This window comes from Diadema antillarum, unplaced genomic scaffold (genome assembly GCF_040938485.1).
Source record: "Diadema antillarum isolate AM-2024a unplaced genomic scaffold, OU_Dant_1.0 seq00000119_RagTag, whole genome shotgun sequence".
Taxonomy (NCBI): Eukaryota; Metazoa; Echinodermata; class Echinoidea; order Diadematoida; family Diadematidae; genus Diadema; species Diadema antillarum.
This window is the reverse complement of record NW_027271200.1, coordinates 1889973-1912335: the sequence shown is the minus strand read 5'-3', so window position 1 is coordinate 1912335 and position 22363 is coordinate 1889973. Positions and strand designations below refer to the sequence as shown.

Below are 22363 nucleotides of genomic sequence, written 5' to 3'. Positions count from 1 at the left end.
ACAAATTGTATACACCTTGTCAAACACAATGCACATACACAAACGTGTATCAAACGCTTTATATCAATGTGGCAAGGCGCGTAAATGCGTTATAGTAAAGAACACTGTACTGGTAATCAATCTGCTACCCCAGTATTCAGGATGCTCGATGAACTTAGGTACATTTTATCAAGCTACGAGTATGTTTTACCGTGACGCAGGATGTTAACTGCAGTTTTGTATAATTATAGGAAGTATGCAAGCAATTATGATACATTTAATACAATTCTTTGAAAGCTTTGCTATTAACGTCTGTGTTGTGATTCTTCGATGTATACCTTTTACTATTATACACACCCAGACACACTGCATAATAGTATTGTGAAAGACAGACGCTAGATTTGGTGTTGGTATTTAGGAAAACGGTCTTTGTCAGTGATTAGTAAAAGAAACAAATCTTCTCCACACCTGTTTTATCAATGCAATTCACCGTACTCTGTCTTAACCATAAAGATAAAGAACCCTTTCATACGATTACCTTATAAGGAAATACAGTAATCACTTCCTTTCTTTCAAAACACAAGGAAAAATGATAGTCACATGAAAGACAAGCATATTAAGCACCATGAAGCACCTCGTTCTTTGTTATTTTTATCCACATACCACAACGATCAGTCCCAAGGCGGTCAGTAGGCAAGTGCATGCGCTAATCAACTTAATTCAGCTACCTTTTTTACGATAGGAGATGTAATTCATCTTACTCGGTCTATGATAAAGACGGAGATAAAAAAATAAATGACTTTCCTTTTATTATAATAATGATTACCTTATATACGCTGATCGAAATTAGAATAAAGTATAGGAGATATAGATAAGGATCATTTCTTTTCCTTAAAGAAAAAAAAAAGAATAATGCAGTTACCTGAGGAAAGATAGCATACTGGCCCGTAAGGTTCAATATTCCCGTGTACATTGCTATTTTGCCCACATTTACAACGACCGGTACACTGTTTGCACTTGATTTTGCCACCTTGTTTACGCTCGGTAAAAAGAATAAAATCCAATAATATATTCCCAAAAACCTGACCAAACCTGACACTGTATAATTGCCTTGTTGTTCAAAGAAGGCAGGTAAGAACAGATCAGTCCCCTATTCTAGGAGGGCGTACACGCCGTCGATGTCGGCCTGGAAGTGTTCCATGATGGCGTCACGTCGATTCTTTCCTGTCGGAGTCAACAAACCGTCCTCGACGCTGAAGGGATGAGGCTGAAAGATGAACTCATTGACCTGCACGCAGTGAAATACCAATAGAATGGTCTTAATATTAGAAGTTCCCCACTGGTAGATATTCAATCCACAAAAATGTACCATCATTGCGCTATATCCAAGCTTTTTCACATTTAAAAAACAAATGTCTCCTTAATACGAAAAGAAAGTTGTTCATAGCAATTAAGGAAATTAATGTAAAAGCACAAGGGTCTGTTTGTTTCATGTTTTATTATTTTCTGTTTGACTTTAATTTTCAAAATATAATGGTCAAGAAAGCCATAGCTCTGTACAGTCGGAGGATTGTCAGTCAAGCATGGCTATTGTGTGACGTGCTGTAGAGACCACAAAATGTCTAGTGCAAGTGACGAACGTGATTTGTTCATTGCAGAAGCTTCTCGGTTGGTTTACAGAGAACAGAAGCTCTCTCAAAATGTATTATAATCATGAATGAGTTGCCTCCATCTGTCTGAGAGAGAATGCTGAAGAGAAGTGTGCGAGAGGGTTAGGTCCACGATTATATCCTGTTCAAAGTATATAACAAAGAAATTGTTTCTGCCGAGGAATTCGTGGTGCATGGCATCATCAATGTCGACATCGAAACTGAGCATCAACGATACATGACGATGAAATCATATATAAAAATCATAGGTCTTTCAAAGTGTCTGTAGAACGTAAATCATCAGCAAGCTTTCTTAGCGGTCAAAAATTGTCCAGCCTGTCATTGAATACCTTAGAAGAAAAAAAAGAAAAAAGAAAAGAAAAGAAGAAGAAGAAAAAAAAAATCGCCCGGAAAGGGAGGGAGAATGGTGGGGGGGGGGGGGGGGGGGGACAGAAAACCAAATCAAACAAGATAAAAACAAAACATGATGATGACGCGGACAAAATGACAATGTTTATTGTGTTTACACAAGAATTCCATGTTCTGTAAGCTGAAATACAAACATTTTCGGCTCGCTCGCTGCGTTCGCTCGCCAAAATTTATATAAAAAAAGAAGGTAAGAACAAAACGTGATGATAACGTGGATAAAATGACAATGTCTATTGTGTTCATTCATGTCATTTTATATTTAGCAGGCAAAATGTTTCACGGAGCACGCTGCAATTTCTTTCGTTCTGAAGTGATAGCCAATTGGATCAAAAGAAGGCGCCAACGGTTTCGAACATACGGGGGGGGGGGCAAAAAAACAACAAATCAAACAAGATAATAACAAAACTTAATGATGACGTGGAAATATACAAACTTCGGCTCACTCGCTCGTACTAATTTAGAGTATTTTTTCAAGTCTTCAGTTTGTTGGCATAAATTGTCATCTATAAGGTCGTCACTATATCTTGATTAGAATTGTAAGATTTAATACGCAAAAAATGACAAGAGTTCCCTGTTTTGTAAGCTGAAATACAAAAATTTTCAGCTCGCTCGCTACGCTCGCTCGCCAAAATTTATCCCCCCAAAAAAAAAGGAAGAGAAAGATAAGAACAAAACGTGACGATGACGCGGACAAAATGACAATGTCTATCGTGTTCACACGTGTCATTTTATATTTAGCAGGAAAAATGTTACACGGAGCAGCGGCTGCAATTTCATTCGTTCTGAAGCGATCGCCGATTGGATCAAAAGAGGACGCCAACGGTTTCGAACATACGTGGGGGGGGGGGGGGGGCGGAAAAAAAACAAATAAAAAAGATAAGAACATAACGTAATGATGACGCGGAAATATACAAATTTCGGCTCACTCGCTCGTACTAATTTAGAGTATTTTTTCAAGTCCTCAGTTTGTTCGTATAAATCGTTATCTATAAGGTCGTCACTATAGCTTGATTAGAATTGTAAGATTTGATAAGCAAAAAAATGACAAGAATTCCAAGTTTTGTAAGCTGAAATACAAAATTTTCCGGCTCGCTCGCTGCGCTCGCTCGCCAAAATTTACCAATAAAAAAAAAAGAGATAATAACAAAACGTGATGATGACGCGGAAATATTGAAAGATAATTATGATTAGCAAAAAAATGACAAGAATTCCATGTTTTGTAAGCTGAAATGTAAAAATTTTTGGCTCGCTCGCTGCGCTCGCTCGCCAAAATTTACCAAAAAAAAAAGAGATAACAACAAAACGTGATGATGACGCGGAAATATTGTAAGATAATTATGATTAGCAAAAATGTCAAGAATTCCATGTTTTGTAAGCTGAAATGCAAAAATTTTTGGCTCGCTCGCTGCGCTCGCTCGCCACAATCCTCAAAAGACCCCTTTTAAGTGCTTGAAAGAGCATATCTATGGACTTTGTTTAAAGCGTATTATATCGGGACCATGTGGAAGAACAGATATATTTTGAAAATATGACTGAACAGGCAATCCCCCGTTTCTTCTGTACGTATATGCAATGTATATGTAACTTGTAATGTGTGTATTTTTATATGAAGACGGAAATAAAAACAAACAAACAAACAAACAAACAAACAAATAAACAAACAAATAAAGTCCCTACCGGGATGGGTATAGGGTTGAACACTTTTTCAGAAATTAGGGGCGCAATTTTCGCGCTTGCCCCGGGCGCCGTTTTCCCTAGATACGCCACTGATACCTTATGATATTGATTTGATTCTCAAGGATCCATTGCATTTATTTCACATCAATCTGTAGACACAATTTTCAATTTGGATTGAATTTCAAAGTTGGATAAAACTACAAACTCACAAATCGTTGAAGGAATTAAACTGTCTTTCAACTGATTGACAAATTGCCCTACATCGACGTAAATAAGCACTGAATTGATCAGTGTTTTAGTAGTAGCCATGATAAAAAAATCATGGGCGTACATACTCGAGCAGGATTTGAACCTACGACCTCCTGATCACCGGACAGGCGTCATCTCCACTAGACCACCGAGCTTTCGCCCGACAGCAAGTGTTGGTTCTAATCCATAAAGCATGCAGCGGGTACTGCTTTGTTATTCAAATTCATGAAGTTCTTCCGTCGAGATGTTTTCATTGCAACTGATTGACAAATTGCCCTACATTGACGTAAATAAGCACTGAATTGATCAGTGTTTTAGTAGTAGCCATGATAGTGGCTACTAGCATCTAGTGGAGATGACGCCTGTCCGGTGATCAGGAGGTCGTAGGTTCAAATCCTGCTCGAGTATGTACGCCCATGATTTTTTTATCATGAGGGGAGGGGAGGGTGGGTGAAGAGGAAAAAACAGCTGAAATCAATAATGCCTATATACGATAAAAAGGCAAAGGTGGATGAAATGTAGCTTGATAAATGCAGGGAGGTGAGACGAAAATGGTCTCACCTCCCTGATAAGATCAATGCCGCACTTGCCTTTTCAAAGTCGCAGAGTTCCAATCTTTCATAGATCTGATTCAGGTCAGCTTTCACTTCATTCAAGAGAATCTGTGAGGATGAGATAAAATAGTATATTGCGGGAGCATTAACTTCATCTCTTCATACATAATGTTGCGATCGTCAAAAATACACATGCATGGAATCCATCGCACACACCTAGCCGTCTATGTGCGGCTGATATGCTTGCACGTAAACAGGAGAAATATTACCCCTGGACAATTACTGTAGAGTCTTCCCCTGACCCTTACCCTAATCCTAATCCTGAAGCCTAATCCTAACCCTAACCCTACTAGCATTCACTCCTATACGCAACCCTACCACCAACAGGTATTTAGCCAGGGGTAATTGTCGGGGGGTGGCATTATTGTCCTGACACGGACAGTGTCATCTTGCCACATTGCTTTCCTTTATCCTTCAGTGATTATCTTCTGAAGATATGAAATATCCACCTTGTTCAAATGGCACATTACAAATGCACACGTCTTTTTTAATTACAAACACGAGTGTATAGTCACTTAAACACACACACACACACACACACACACACACACACACACACACAATTATGTATACATTTCAAGCCTATATACATTCACACTCACGTAAGCTTGCTCTCACACAGCATCAATTTCGCTCTGCTGTTAAGCTGTATTGCTTTTCATCGCAACACGTATTATACCTCCCATCAGGTTATTTACAATTCGGATAATTATATGTTCACAAAGATATAGGCCTAGGTGTCTAGGTATAAAGTGATCTGTGGTCTTAGCAAAATGTGTATGATGTCACGCGTGGTGAACGAGCTCTCAGGGAAATAGGGTAGAATATAACCTAGAGAATGCTATTCAGCAAAAATTTGTTACGTTTCATTTACAGCCTTCAACCAACCTTGTCCTTGCACAGTTCGACGGGAGTTCCCGTGAGGTCGTTATTCTTGGCAAACGTCTCCAGTTCGTCTTCATCTGCTACGAGGACTGCGATGGTCTCTTTCTGGTAAATCATAGAAATGTATAAAACTTAAAGAGGATGACAAGTTTCAGAGCATTATTGGTTGTTGATGCCGAGTATAGTCTATGGTAAATTTTCTTCTTGTCAGAAACTTCAAGCCCTGTTACAATGTATTGGGTGTACGTAAAACATAAATATTTGGATAAACTGGTCGACAGAATCGAGTTATCGAGTTTGTGATCATAATTCAGTATGTGAGAACATTTTTAGAATATTGGCAGAATAAAGCAAAACGAATGCCAGTTACTGTGACTAATTTGACTTCCAATAAAAGATAAATGAAAATGCCTGAAACGATTACTTATACTCACATTACATTGCAAGAATGAAATTATACAGATATTTCGTACACACAAACACTTTATGTAACTCTATGTTTGCATGCATGTGTCTGTATGCTTGTGCGTTAAAGACTTAAGTATTATACATCCTCTCTCTCTCTCTCTCTCTCTCTCTCTCTCTCTCTCGTTATACATAATCACGAGGTCTGGAGGAAATTTTATGATGGCGTCGCGACAGCTCCAAAATATTACCTTTTGGTCATTTCCGTAGACGAAGGCTTGAGAAACAAAGCGACTTTTTGTCATGATGCCTTCAAGCCTTTCAGGAGTGATGCAATGCCCCTCAGAAGTTCTGTACATGTGCTCCTGGCGCCCGACGATCCTAAGCGCCCCGTTCTATAAGAATCATGAATTTTATAGAACCTTTTTATATTCATTACGTCAAGTCTGCGAGTTTACTTAATTAGACTTGGTTCTGATTTGGCTTTCTTTTGTTAATTTTCTTTCTGACGCAACACATTGATCACAACACAAATTTTTTTATTTCTTTTTTTTCAATAGAGTCTTATCACTAGGGTGAAATAACCAAGGAAACAAAATCTGCCCAAAGGTCATGTTTTGGGATACTTTTCTTACTTAAAGATGCAATGGAATTGAGATTTGTTTCACACAAGACCCAAGTCCCCAAAATGCTGCAAGGATCTAGGTTCTAGTCAAAATAACACCAAGTTGAATGGAAGGCTGGGGGACAAACATAGCCTGAACATTAACTATGATACAGACACAACAAGTGGAATATAACGCGGTCAAAATGGGGAAGAAAGAAAAAACAGGTGCAGGAGAGGAAGATAATTGATAATCTATTACAATCTGTATTATAAGAATACTAGTAGTCAGGGTGTCAGAGGACAGGTTATAAGCAGAAAGTATGCTAAAACATTTCCCGCTATATAAGGACTCATATACCGTACACATAAAGACGCTGGGTAACGGTACCAAATGTTCCCCAAACAAATAAAATAATATAATGATAAGAATCATAATGATATATCAATGATAAAGTTCAGAAATCGTCACAAACCAGTAACCACTCGCCAATGTCTCCAGTATGAAGCCAGCCATCTGAATCCCACGAAGCAGCGGTCCATCGTGTCTCTTTAAAGTACCCTGACGAGACGGCGGGACCTTTCACACAGATCTGGAGGGAAATTAGAAGAGGAGCAGATTAGCTCCTGTGAGCCACACAATGAAATTGATGGACATCAGATGTGTGTGTGTGTGTGTATGTGTGTGTGTGTGTGCGAGCATTTTTGTAGGTGTGCATGACTGTGTATAAGTGCACGAGTATTGTTAGACGGAAAAATCCTGCTTTTCGTTCGATTTGCATGTTAATGAGATTATGAAGCCACTTGTATATGGCCTTTCCGGTCATGAAGTGTAAAATTGTAAGTTTGTTTTAATAAACGTAACGTATTTGAAAGGATTAATTCCTTTTATCGCCACATAGCAGCCTGTTGGTAGTAGATAATCAATTCATTATGAAACGTATAAGAGTGATTCGTTCAGCTGTCTGGCTGTGTCGGCAAAAATGGACAGGAAAAAATTTACAAAACATTGTATCTCCTATTAGCAGAAACAAAAATTGTCATACAAGCATGACAACGTTAAAGAGAGAGAGAGAGAGAAGGCTTGATTTAAGTGTCAGTTTAAAGTATTAAAGCTAAGAGTGAGACTTGAATGAAAACGAGATGATTTGACAGCAGCCAGCCAGACTTGGGCGACATTTGTTATTCCGAGGGTTCCTTAATCCGAAAATAAATATAAGGTTTGCATAATTCCAGAGGTTCGTTATTCCGAAATCACAAATTCCCCATACCTATGAGTGTTCGTTAAATCAAGAATGAAAATAAAGGTTTGTATTCCAAAGGTTCGTTTATCTGAAAAATGAAGTAAGGTGCGTTGGTACGAAGGTTTGTTAATCCGAAATGAAATAGGTTCGTTTATCCGAAAACGGAGAAAAGGTGTGCACTTACGAACCTTCGAAGCTTCTTTATTATTTTCTGATTAACGAACCTTCGGAATAACGAACCTTCGGGAATAACGAACTGTAACCGCCAACCTCACCTCGCCCTGGTCCTCCTCGGTCCAGTAGCCCATCTCCGGCACGTCGATTAGCTTCACGACGCAGCAAGGCATCACTGACCCCACGTGGCCGCTCTCCGTCTCCCCCGCCACTGTACCGCTTATCACGCCACCAACCTCCGTCATCTCGTAAACCTCACTTACCTGCATTATTATAGAAAACACATTATGAATATTTTATAGATTTTGATGTTCGTGGTCATGATGACAATGGCAATGAATTATCAGATTTGTAATCATAGCATACAAAATACAGAAATGTCAGTCGAGAGATACAAAAAATAGAATACAATGTCGTATAGAAAATACAGAAGTATGAAAAAACCACATACACTGACATAAAAACTAGTGGGAATAACGTTCATTAAAGGTTTGTGGTGATAAAGATGTTGGATCAAGGACCAAACAGTCATGTTGTTCAAGCTTTGTAAAAGAGCATTAATTTTATACATTACATTTAGAAACAAGCAAACACACACACACGCACGCACGCACACATACACTCACAAATCAAACAGTGCTCAAAGAACAGAATGATGGAACTTTTATCTATGTCTTTTCGAGTTTATGCAAACGTTTTTTTTATTATTATTATTATTATTATGGTGTGCACAGTATGCGTTTCCAGAGAGTATTATTATCATTATAGGAAAGGTTGTGGACCACAGGGTGAAGGGTTTAACGACAAGTTGAAATAGTGTAATTGTATTTTCCTTATATCATTATTCTCTGAAACGGTTCAAAGTATTTCATAATGTTACGTTTCAGCGTTTTGGTGTTGTTTATTATGTGAGATCAAATTCTGGTGCAAAAAAATGTGCAATAATAATAATAACACAGAGTGTTGGTTAGATGCAATAGTGTATATTTGCTGGTTAGGTATACGAGAGAGTGTGTGTATTAGTGGAATGAGAGTTAGAAGAGAGAGAGGGGGGAGAGAGAGATGTGCAAATATCAAACGATATTTTTGTATATAACCATGTATTAAAATAATTCGAATATAGTATTCGTTTATTAATGTATAGATTTCATGTAATGTGCTGTGTGTAGATTGAATGTATTTTGATATGAGAGTTCATGTTTAGGAAGAGAAGATTGTGAGAAAATTTTTTTTGAATCAAACTGATTATTCTTGCTGTGTAAAATGTGTTGATTTGAGCTGTATAACAACATCTGTATCACTAAGTGTGTTAATGACTGGCATTAACTCAATTTATTTTTTAATGATTATTGAGAATATTGATACTACATATTGTGATTGTAATATTTGTTTTTGTTTTATATAATAGGTTGATCTCATTGTGCAATGGTTAAGATGAATAAGATTGATTTTTTGTTGTTCTATGCATTTTTTTTCCCATTGCTACGCTGTTGCATACCTTGTGTGTATTTTTAATGTATTCATTTTGTTAACATTGTCTGTAATTCAGCCTCCGGGCTGCGATGGATATTGATTAATAAAACACCTTTTCAACCTTCAACCTCTTCAACGTCATAGTCTCACAAAGCTAGACAATAAGAGTGTTGAAGGAGGCTTATGTCGATGGAGTTGTGATATTACGGAACATACCGGACATCCACAGACCACTCGGAGAAAGAGCGAGATTTCGGGAGGGATAGGTCCTCCACCGGACAAGATCCACTTCAGCTTTCCCCCAACAAGATCCTGTGCGATTGAGATGGTAAATAATATGTACTATGACTATGATCAAGGTATTTTTTTATTTGGTTGTTGTCGCTCGTCAAAAGAATTCATGTATATTCCACATTGTAGAGTTTGTAACCACAGATTTTCATTCTCAACGCCAGTGATGTTATGACGTAATACACAGTACTCACCTTGATCAATACCATTCTGAAAGGCCCATTCAAAAAAGTGACAAAATCTGGAAAAAAAATAATGGTAGTGTTCTATATACAAATTACGCAGATAGTTGCCTATGAGGAGTATGTCTGGAAAGCATGATGCAAAGAGTCAGATGTATTCATAAAATTAGCAACTATACCTTCCAATAGCATTAAGGATGAACATCTCCACATTGATAAGAAACATATACAGATTCTACACGTCAACAGACTGCCTTCTTAGAAAAAGAATAAATATATGAATAAACATACATCATGTGTGTCACCTGTCATTAAGTGAAGCAATGTTGAATGTAATAGATATAAGATTATGACTTCAAATAAAAGTCATTTGAATAAATAAAAGCTGCGTGAAACCTTACCTGGAATTTGTTGAAGACGAGTGTGTCACTCCAAGTGTCTCTCCGAAGCACATCACTGTAAAATATTCACATAAATATTTAGTATTTTTCATCTCGGCCAGGTTTTCAGCCTTTAGGAAGAGAGCTTTTATTATGGTACAATATAACTTATATAACGCACCATAACACAACACCATTATCGTCATTGTAAGACAGTAGTCAAGAGGAACCGGGAAAACGTTATTATTATAAACATCCTATCAGTAGATCATTTCATTTCCTTTTGAGTTTTTTCTTGTCACCCTATTCTACATCTGATGTATTATTGGCCCCCCTTTTTTTGGAGGGGGCATTGACCTATTACTAAGTACTTATCTTTAAAATGCTTACCGCCATTTTCATTTGGTTCATGTTCACACTATGATGAAATTCCATACGATGCCAAAATACCAACAAAAACTGTACTGTTCGTAAAACAATTTACGAGCATTGACTCTCCGGAAAAGACCCAGTGAATGAGCTAAAAAATTGATAAACAACAAAAAAACCCGTCTTGAATAGATAACTTACCTAACAAGTAATGCACAAAAGGAAAAACGAAGACTGAATAAGGTTAATTCAACTTTTTCGCTGCATCAAGCTGTACAGTCGTACAGCAATACAGCATCGAGAACATTTTTTGCTAGAAAAAAAAATCGAAGTATAGAACTTTTAGGTAAGCAATAAACTTCTTTAGGGCAAGCTTGCATTTCTACTTGTTTGTCAATGTTTTACTTTTTGTATGCAATGAGTCCACTAATCTATTTCCTCTCCTTACTCACTTCTTGGCGTCTGTTTTCTTGTTGTCAAAGGCCCAATTGATCATCGCCCTCTGGAAATACGACGATGCTCTCATGGTTCCTATGATCTGCAAATATTGATGATATTTGGTTTAAAAAAAAACCCTGTATGTTTCTACATCTGTACACACTTTTGCAACTCTCCTAGAAATTTGGTACTAAATCTGACCCAAACTGTACTGACTTAACTATAGGTCAATATTGGGTGTGAACCTAGACAGTTCTAGCTACCCGTCTGCTTTTTATTATTGTTATGTTTTCAATTGGACACGAATGGAGTGCATTTACTACAAGTGGCTGGAAGCATCGAGTACGGAACAAAATGTTGAGCTTGATGCGATCGTGGTTGAACTTCTCGGACCCTCTGGTCAAAATTCACATCGCACGACCAGTGCTTCTTACTTGTAATTCCATAATGACTACATGCCACTTTTTGTTTGTTGGCAGTGCTTACGTCACAGATGATGAGTCAAAAAATGTTCAATAAGAAAACAACAGGAAGCATACGCGAGCATGGAATAACCTGCACAGTTGCACAAAGTAAACGTCTTTCTAATTTAGTGTGATCACTATACTGATTAGAAAGCTCGAACTAATCAGATAATTATTATTGTGCATGGTTTACATACTATAGGAGTAAAAACAAATGACAGAACGATACCAGAATATACGTGGATGCGTCTCAAATGATGACTAGGCCTATATCGGTCAAACAGAGAGAAATTTATACAATCTATGGATGTATAAGCTTGTATTCGAGATCGATGATATGGGTAGCCTTTATCACGTCCTTTTTATAGACTCTGAACAGAGAATGACGGGAATATAAAGCATCAATTTTCATATTGAAGCCAATCAAAGCGTCCACGGCGTGGCATGTTTTCTTCCTATCATAAACATTTATCCAGATAAAAGTCAGGGCAAATCAGAATGGTTTTTGTAACAATACCTGACGATATGAAAGGATAGGATAATATCACACAAACCTCGTCATAGAGTCGAATAACTGTGCTGTGGTCGCACGGAATGAAGTCGGGCTTTAGCTCTTGCATGTCTGCCAACAGATCGGGCGTGTTCCCGCGGGAAAACCCAACGGACCCTCCTCGCGTCATGACCAGAGTCTTCGCGAACGAGACAGAAGAGAAAACATAAGCTAAACATGTGCGTAGATGATTGCTTTTAACATTATAGTAACAGTATACTAAGAACGAAATTTGATCACAGTCATTGTTACTGCAAATATCATCAAATTTTCATATCAACATCATACCGAGGCATCACCATCATATTTTCAAACTTGAAAAACAAGTGACTTCATTCCATAAAATGATAACACGTTCATGCAACTCTTCTAATTTTACTGTAAGTTTCTTTCCATTCTCTTGCATAGGTGAGGAATTTCCTCTCAACTTTCAATATGGCACTATTTCAACTATCCAAAATTCCCATCCTTCAATTTTCCGATCGTACAGCTCTTCGTGTCTTCCAATCTTTCAACATTCGATTCAACATCTTTTGTCAGTCTTTCAATATTCAAGTGTTTCCCAGCTTTAAATCATCCTATCTGTTGATATTTCAGTCTTCCAATTTTCCAATTGTATTAGTCTTCAGTTATTCCAATCTGCCAATCTTTCAAGCTTCCAATATCCCTGTCTTCCATGCAGTCTCACCTGTACGGTGTGCTCATATCGCTGCGCCAGTGGGAGAAAGGATATGCTGACACAACCAGACGGGAAGGCATAAATTGTCTGAAATTCACAGGAATGCAGAAGAGAGAAATGAAACATCATCAAACTATCTAAAAATTCTCAATTTGATGCACCTGCGAGAACGCCATCTCTAGATTTTCGCAAAAATGGGAAACCAAGCAGATATGTTACAAATACTACCAAACGTTTTGCACGTGCATTGCCACTTTATGCCACTTTATTGCATGGGACCATTTATACTGTTGTACTGTATTTAAATTTGTCAATTTTATTTTCAAGTGCTTTGTTTTCCATTAGTAAAAATCAATCATTTAACTTGCTCTTGTTAAATACACTTGAGAGCTTGGAATATATTTTGTTTACAAAAATCGTTGTCATACTAAAATAGGCAAGCCCTGGGCCAGCCTTCTTGTTTTCAGACAAACAGAAAAAAAGGAAAACGAAATATTCAAATGCATAATCCTTGTTTGTAGGAATATAAGATGATAATGTGGGATGCTCGTGAAGAAGTGTTCCAAAATCACATTTTGGTGGCCTAGCTTGCCATTGTTATTCTTCATTCATCCGCAATACGGACACCATCCTTGCTCCTATTATAATGGTGGTAGTTGTGCACAAGATTTTTCTATTACTTGTAAGGCCTCGTTTATATCGGCGTCAATTCTTCATTATCCACACTCGGACTGACAACCCTGAAGCTATACAGCTGCCCAAGGCACAGCCATCTATATAATGATTCTCGAGTCCTTGAACTGCTTTCCTATGGCTATGATATAATTCGTTTCTGACAAAAAGCGCCGCTATTGCCAATACATGTTGTCCGGAAGCAAGGTGATCCGTGAATTATTTCTTCCCCCCCCCCCCGCGCCCTTCCATCGTTTGTCGAGCCATGTTCGCGTAAACGCAGACTTGTGCTTTTTATCATAAGGCAGGCCAGCGAACCCCCATGATCTATTTTCACACCTTTCTTCGCTTCATCGTTTTTACATCAGTTTCATAATCAGGTAGACTTCATTGTACCTTTACTTTACGTCATAACTCGTTAGTCTTTTCGTGTTTACATGAGGATTTTTTTTTTCTGGGAATTTAATTATCATAAAAAGTTTTTAATCAATAATAACTAGGGTAAGCAAGCGTGGTAGATGGAATATATTGTTATTGGCTGCCAGACATGCCGATTGATAAGTAATTAAGCATTGTTATAAACGATTGCTAGTATCGGATTAAGTTCTCTCTGTGTAATCATCTATTTATTAATGCATCTGTTTTCATGTCCAGATATAGATACACTATTTGATGAAATCGGGCCAGTCTGTATTCCCTATAAAATGTGACTGGAGTTCCTGGCCTATAGCTGATGGACAACATAGCCACTTTGAATTGAAAAGACGAGTCTCACCCATAGACACGCCAGCATAGCTCCACTATTTGACATGATGTTCCGGTGCGTGATATTTACACCTTTGGGCATACCTGCAGAGAGAGAAATTTGCTATCATTGATCTATTCTGCGACGCCACTAGGAAAATTGATTATGACATTATTTAGGAATTATTATTGAATCTATTGTAAAATTTGGATACGGAGAACAAAATTATGAAGAAACAGCTTTATAAACAACATACACGATGATCATACAGCAAGAATGGAGAGATATATATACTATGTGATGATAACGATCGTTAAAGTAAACATCATGTTATACGCACATTGCAATGTAGATTGCAAAGCTGTAAGTAAAATGAAAGTATTTACGGAGAAATAGGAACACTCTACGGAGAGCAGATATATACACTCAATAACGCTTGCATGCATGAGAATTCGTCGAAAAACAGAAAATAAGGTCAAGCATATCGATATCATATAGTGGACCATGCACTATAGTGGCAGATAGATACCTGTAGTACCGCTGGTGTAATTAATCATCGCAAGGTCCTCCGGCTTACAGGGCTATCAGACACCAGATAAAACAAACAGCACATAAATGAATTAAAATGTATACTTCCTTAGAATATTAAAATCAAACTAATTTTGGATTGTGCGTTTGAGGTGAGTATCACTATGATCATATAGAACATTCATTACTAAGTGTTACTAAGTTACTAAGTGTTACTAAGTGTTCTCAATCTCGTATTTGAAATAGCTATATACAAAGCTTTAAAATTCATGTCAACCTCGTCTTGGTTGTCTGACGTAATTCTAAGTGATGGACTTCAAAAACACCCTCATCTGAAATGAAAATAATGAAACATAGTTCTAAAGTGTAAAATTGGATCAAAGATAAATAATATGCGTTTCGACAGTTTGCTTGGTAGTTTCTATCAGTGATGGCATACATTTTACCACCTGCTTATCAAGTGGACGGTAGAAGATACACGTGCCAGAAATTAACCATACAATGTAGCATATAGGGTTTTACACAGATACAAAATTATTGGATATTGAATAATGGAGATCTCCTTTCGTTAAGTACTATACATCGATGCGCGGTATATTCTAACAAGAATAATCATCAACAGCGACATTATCGTTATATGGTGCAACGACTTACGTCATAATCATTATTCTCGTAATTGGCTTTAACTTTGCTGACATTATAATGTTGTCTTTGATGTTAATTTCACAAACATTTATCGCTAATGACTTGACATAATCTTATTCTGGTTTCATCCGTCGTTTGCCGACCTATATCTTTCAAGTTATCTCTTTGATACAGTCTATTTCATACACTGGTGATTCAGGTTATATTCAGTATGTCGTAATGTTTTTGTTTCGTTTTGTTTTGTTTACTTTTTTATCGGTTTTACAAGGGATGAATACTACTCTCTCCATAAGAATAGGACCTGCTCGTCATGTTCGGGATGTTTTGTGGCAGGTCTAAGGTGCCTCAACTCACGGTTGGTTCTCTGGAGTTTGCAAGTCCAATGGCGAGCAGTTCATCGAACCCCAGCAGGGTGATTCCGCTGTCTCGCGCCCGGTCTCTGAGCTCCTCGGAACCAGCGGTTTCCATGACAACGATGTACTTTAACGTCATAAGGTACTGACAGAACTCCAGAAGTTCCTTGACTTTCAGTAGAGTGTCTACCACAACAAGCTCCATATCGGCTGTCGAAGAGAGTTAGATTATTTTGCGACTAATTCTATTATGAGTTTACAGCTCTTTACAAGTGACAAACAAACCGTCACCAAAAGTACTTGTAATCTCAAAAGGCATGACACGAAAATGTATATACGATTAGATTTGATTTAAGAAGCTTCCGAATCATATGGAATCAGATAAAGACCATGTTGCTATTGATGTATCCTCAATCAGTAATATTGTTAAAATTAGAATACAAAAAGAGGAAGGATTCTATGTTCAGGGTATTATATCACATCAATTGTGCCCACACAGTAGTTTTTGCTATAGACAGAATTTCTTGTTTAAATCCTTCTAACAGCAAACTTTATGAATAATCAAAACAGGAAATGAAAGAGAAATGACTGTACTGGAATTCCGAGAAAGGAGCTGTTGTAGCTCATTGTGTATAGCAAAAGACTGTCAACGAAGAGGTCCCTTACTGTCATCTGGTTCATCCCCGAGGCAAGACATTTTTTAATCATTGCCTAAAATCTTTGGAAGGACATTATAAAGCCGACGCTTCGGTCCCGTGGTTGTTCGCTTACAAATAGTAATTGCTTTCGCAGCATCCACAAAAAGGCGTATTACCAGAATTCAATCAATTCATTTCAACATAAAGATGAATAACATATTTAGGTGACACAAAAATGGCAAGTATGCATTAGTGTTACAGTCTAATTCATTAACTAGGAGATGGAGGGTTAAAACTTCGTTTATAATACAACGAATTGAAACTGAAATCTACATAGTCGTACATTGTGCCCTCGTTGCCATTAAGTGAGTTGGGTAAAATCATTTTCTTTTTAAATCACTCCTCGTTCTGCCGTACACCCTTTGAGGTTAGCACTCTTGCTTGAACAATAAAATACTTCTATAGGGACTTGTTCGTTCGTTCTATATTCTCATTACGCTTCAAAATGAAGAAATCAGCATGCAATATTTTACATGTACATTATACGTGGACGCATTACTTTTATTCAACAGTGAGACATGTGTAAGTATAATTACTATCAAAACGGTCGACACAAGTAACTGCTCGGTAATTAGTTATAATGCAATCACTTAATAGACTAACACCTTTGCTTCCTTCCGACAATGTTGAATGAAATCATGTGTTTTCATTTAGATGAATGAATATTGCATTGTCGGTGTTTAATTTCTCTCAGCCTTATGTGCGCTTCAGGAAAAAAAAAATCTTAAAAATCTCCCACAGGGATGTGAAGTTTTATATAATACCAGTGTTATAAAAGGCAATGATTATAAAATCTATGTATCACTTTCTAGTCAGTTGGAAGTCTTACGTTAAAATTTACTCACTTTGATTGATGATGTACTGCCATTCTTCTCTCCTGAGATTGCTGTACAGAGGAACAGTTACCATGGAGAAGGTGACGCAGCCAAGGTCGGTGATCACCCACTGCGAGAGAGTACTTCCGAGTCAGTCAAACTTTTCAAAATACGTTCACGAGAGTGAACGTACCGTGTACAACATTGATGGATAGATCAGGGAGGTGCTAGAGAAGGAGAGACAACCACTACTCTCCTTTTAAGTCATGCGCGGCACCGCCGAGAAGTTATGCGTTCAACTACAAGTGTTACCCATGTGCTTTGACAAAAGAGAGCATCAATAATCGGGACCAGCGCTCTCACATCTAGAAATTCGCTCTTTCTTTCAATGTGATGGCAACAATGAATTTGTGTACCTTGAATTGGAGCAGCGAATCAAAATGCAGTGTAAAACTGACAATTTTAACAGTAAATAGTTTAAAAGCACGCTGGAACACGCTTTAGCGGAGTGCTTCATTTGAAAGATCAAAATATTCCAGATTAAAGATAGAAAACTAACATGCGGAAATGTGCGCATTATAGAAAAAATATTAGGTTTTTAAGAGGGCCTAATTTTCATTTCATTTCGATTTGCGCATTATACGAAGAAACTAGAAAACATGTTTATAATATTGAATTCTTTCCTAAACTATTCTAAATCAATTCGAGTATTTCATTTGAAATTTTACGGTGAAATAAAGCTTGTAATTCAACGAAAGGTGAAATGCGTTCTTCGTCTCCGAACTTCGTCTTCCAACTAGAGCGGTGCCGAGCATGACTTAAAAGCGTATAGTGGAATGCATTGTAACGCCTTGAACCCAAACATGTGTTTGCATGAATTACGAAGAGTTGCCACTCCATCTCTGTAACACATCCCTGGACAGACAGATAAATAGCTATAGCTATAGCTAGATAGATAGATATATATATAGATATAGATATAGATATAGATATAGATATAGATATAGATATAGATATAGATATATAGATATAGATATAGATATAGATAGAGATAGAGATAGAGATAGAGATAGATAGATAGATAGATAGATAGACAGATACATACATACACACATACGTACATACATACATACATACATACATATTGTAGTCTATAGTATTCATCAGGGAGGTGAAGAAAGATATTTCTTCCACCTCCCTGGTATTCATGTGACTATAGCAGTTCACACGGATTTGAGATAAATCTGTCTGACATTGATTCAGCGATAATTTTCACTGCAAAACTGCATTCAACTTTGCTTGGCCAAAACTGCAGATCGTTGAAGCTGAACTCGCTTTGAATTCATTGTTTCAGTTGAATCGGCATAATCCCCACAACGCCTTATCAAGCGATGCAAACGATTTGAAACAAAAAGGGACAAATACCTCGACTTTGCTAAACCATTGTCTATAGTACATACATTGCTACAACTTTTTACCAGATAAGAAAAATGTGAGTGTGAACCTCACACTTACCTTCATAGATTCGTACAAAAGTGCAGTACCAAACTGAATTTAAATTTTCATGCGTCATGAAAGTGCCTTCTTGATGGTCACAGCATTTGTTTATCGTTGTATAAATTCTGTAGTATTGTCCTCATGATGTAATTTGAAAACATCTATCATCAATGCAGCCTCTGTCTGGCCATTCTTTACACTTAATGCTGCATTTCTTTCACTCTTTCTTGTGATGAATAAAGCCGTTGGTGAGCCCTTATAACACCAAGAACTTAGTCCGGAACTTTGATTGAATTGATTTTGGAACAGGGTACTCTCACAACCACAGAGGTATCAAAAGGTTGATCAGAGACGTATAAGCTAAAGCAATGACGTGCTTTTGAGTGTATAGGAAGCCAAGAACTCGCGACAGAGCTATGAGTTTGAGTTTGAGTTTATTTTATTTATACACGGAAATAAAAGCCTGCTTTCAGCTGGACAGCTGTTTTTCAGCAAGGCCGTGTTTCACATCGAATAACAAAGTATACATACACACGGCAAAAATGCAAACATATGCAATGATATACAATAAATAACAAACACTGAACAAGTTACAAAGAAGATCAATGAGAAAAAAAGAAGAAAAAATTCAGATATTAAAAACAAAAGAGAAAATCAATATACTTCTATGGACACATTAAGGGATTTCCGCTAACTTCATGATCTCTCTCGAGAAACTTTTGATGTCACTAATTCTTAAATGAACAGGAAGGTTATTGAAAGTTTCACATGCAACATATAATGGGCTATTTCGGACAAAATTAGATCGAGGTTTTGGCATCACAATTTGAGTATTTGAGTTTCGTAATTTTTAAATGATCTGAGTTGAACACTAGAGGACAAAGTTGTTGGAGCAAGGTAATACAACAGTTTGAATATAAATATTAAGGCTTGCTTTCCTCTTCTTTCTTTGAGTCGGTCGACCTGAAGAGAAGAATAAAGAGTTTCCCTATTGTAACGGGTGCCAACACCTTGCACCATTCTTAGGCATCTGTTCTGAATAACTTGCAATCGATGTAGTTGACCCGAGTGACCAGTCCTCCAGATTACACTACAGTAGTCCAAATGGGGTTGGATTAGAGTTTTGTTATCAAGTAACGCAAGTAAAAATCAAGTAAAATTTGTTTAGCTATCAAGTAACGCAATTTATTCCCCTTCTGCCACCCCCTCACACACACACACACACACACACACACACACACACACACACACACACACACACACACATACACACCACCACCACCACGAACACACAAGGAAAAACATCACCTGTTTATCAACGGTTTTCCGAATAAAGTAGTGCCGTTAACTTGTAATTAGTATCAAAAGACGTCTCTTTGGAAAAAAAAAAGGGGGGGCAAATTTTGGCTCAGCATGTAGACTCTTTGAAACATATACTGTTCATGTGCTTAGAATAGAAATTAAAGCAATGGGAGCTATTATAGACCTATACTCTAGTCACCCTGTCAAAATTAATGCTGATTGTGTCTCACAATTTTTGCTCTTTTGCAAGACGGTAAAAATAAAATCAGATATCATAATATAATATACTTCTAACAATACACAATAAATAACATAAACATAAGATATGAAAGAAAGTGCCACTAATTGGTCAGTGTCAATATCACTACTTTCACAGTTTAATGTCTGTGCATCCCTGTGATATTTTCTCATGGATAACGCCAACAGCGGTCAAGTCAAAGTAGCCTATCATACGCTTTCATGCACAATATTGTTAACTGACGTGGAATCGACGTTTGAATCCGCGACAACATCGAAATAGTTTATCACGCTCTGGCTTTCAAAGGATTTAAGCCCGAACAGTCACCAATTGACACGGTGTAAATATGGAGAAAAGCCTTGAAGAACTGAAACGTTGGGGATAATGCAACCATGCATATTGTATGGAAATAACTGTGCGGATGAATGATTTGGCCGCCACTGAGATCCTTCGGGGCATTTGTTACACATTTTGGATTATTCTTGGCAAGGTTGCAAGCCAGACATACATGTTTTACCTTGTCAATTTGACTTCAGGAAATTGTTACATGCATGTTTTCCCATCATAATTCAATTGTATTGGGGATTAACTGAGTTCACAGAAAGGTGCCTATGAATGAAATTGTTCGTAAGAGTTTGTTTATCAACTTTGTTGTATAATAATACTCTTTGATCACTTTCTACTTTCATGACATTCAGCTGTTTATCCGCAGCTTCTTCAGAATGATCAATGTGTGTATAGTATGACCATATTATATAACAAGGGTCCTTTCTCTGTATCAAGCTCTAATAGTATAAAGCAGTATATCAGTGTGTCCGACGCACAACCATACATATTATGATGGCTTTGTCTTTTCAAATCTGATTTGTGTGCTGAAATAAATAACATGGGGTGAGATGCTTTTTAAGGTTACACGGAAGCCTACAGTAGTGAAGAATAGGCCTATCATAAGAGCAAAGATTTTGTTTTTCTAACTGTGTTTTATCTCTGGGAATGAATGACAATAATTCTTGTTCAAAATACTTAGCCTATTAAGGAGAGGCTATAATAGAATCACAAGGAAGGCATTAAGATGAAAAAGAAAATGTGTCTTCCCAATTCTCTGTAATGTGTGGGAATAATTAAAATGATGATACATGTATGTAGAAAATTTTTGAGCTTATAAGGAAACCTGGTAATGAGGAAAATCATTAGAAAAAAAATGAAGAGAAGAATGATTTTATTCCAATAAGCTATCTGTTTAAAACGCGTGCATGCAGGAACAATTATAACATGTGGTGAACATAAATACTTGAGGTTACAAGGAATCATTTATATAGATTGTATAACGGGGGAAATCTTTATGCAAAGATTCAAGTTCAAATTGTTGTTCAAGTTGATTTATTTCATTTGTTGTTTGATTGTCTTTCCAACTCTCTTGACGTGTACAATGATCATTATGGGGGAAATACGCTGTAGTAATGAGGAAAACCTTGAAGGTCTTACCTCAGGGCGATTGTCACTGAAGATGCCGATCTTCGAGTCGCTTGAAGGCGTGAACCCTTTCTCGATGAGAGCTGAACCGAACTGCTGTGCCCTCATGCGGACCTGTCCCAACGGGCAGTGTAGTCATCACCGTAAATTGCATTCATTGTTGTGTTAACTATAGACTTATTTCAAATTATTTCTGTTGTAGGTCTCTGTTTTACCTTTCTTGCACATACACATCCATATCATAACACTGCACGAATAAAACTGACGACGATGATGACGACGACCAGCATGATATTGATGACAGTAGTTATGTTTCCACAACGACTGAGACAGTTCCACTTGTGTCTTTAAATCATGTTCATAGTCATAATGATACAACTATTACTAACTGCTATTATATATGGCAACTACTGATGATAGTAATGATAACGATGATGATAATGATAATGACAATGACAATAAAAACGATAGAAATAATTAAACGATTATATCAATGATAATCAATGATAACAGCAATAACAATGACAATAATGATAATGATAACTTAGAGCAGACAGTGTAAATGTGTATGCGTACATTGCAATTTATGTTTGCAGATACCGTGACCTCCTTAGTTGGTCTAATTTGCCGAATATTTTACATCTTAAAGTCACAGAAATAAC

General features: G+C 37.2%; 1 protein-coding gene across 1 annotated transcript; it reads right to left on the bottom strand.

Annotated features, from left to right (window-relative positions):
* Positions 1–1129: 1129 nt before the first annotated feature.
* On the bottom strand, positions 1130–21809 carry LOC139727137 (long-chain-fatty-acid--CoA ligase 1-like). Its single transcript, XM_071638117.1, has 14 exons — positions 21714–21809; positions 17222–17321; positions 15680–15888; positions 12745–12822; positions 12061–12195; positions 11057–11142; positions 10257–10311; positions 9599–9694; positions 8011–8172; positions 6968–7084; positions 6139–6282; positions 5486–5587; positions 4574–4645; positions 1130–1267 (listed from the first exon to the last, which is right to left on the bottom strand). The coding sequence occupies exons 1-14, from the start codon at positions 21807–21809 to the stop codon at positions 1130–1132; spliced, it is 1590 nt and encodes a 529-aa protein (XP_071494218.1).
* Between the last annotated feature and the right edge of the window lie 554 nt (positions 21810–22363).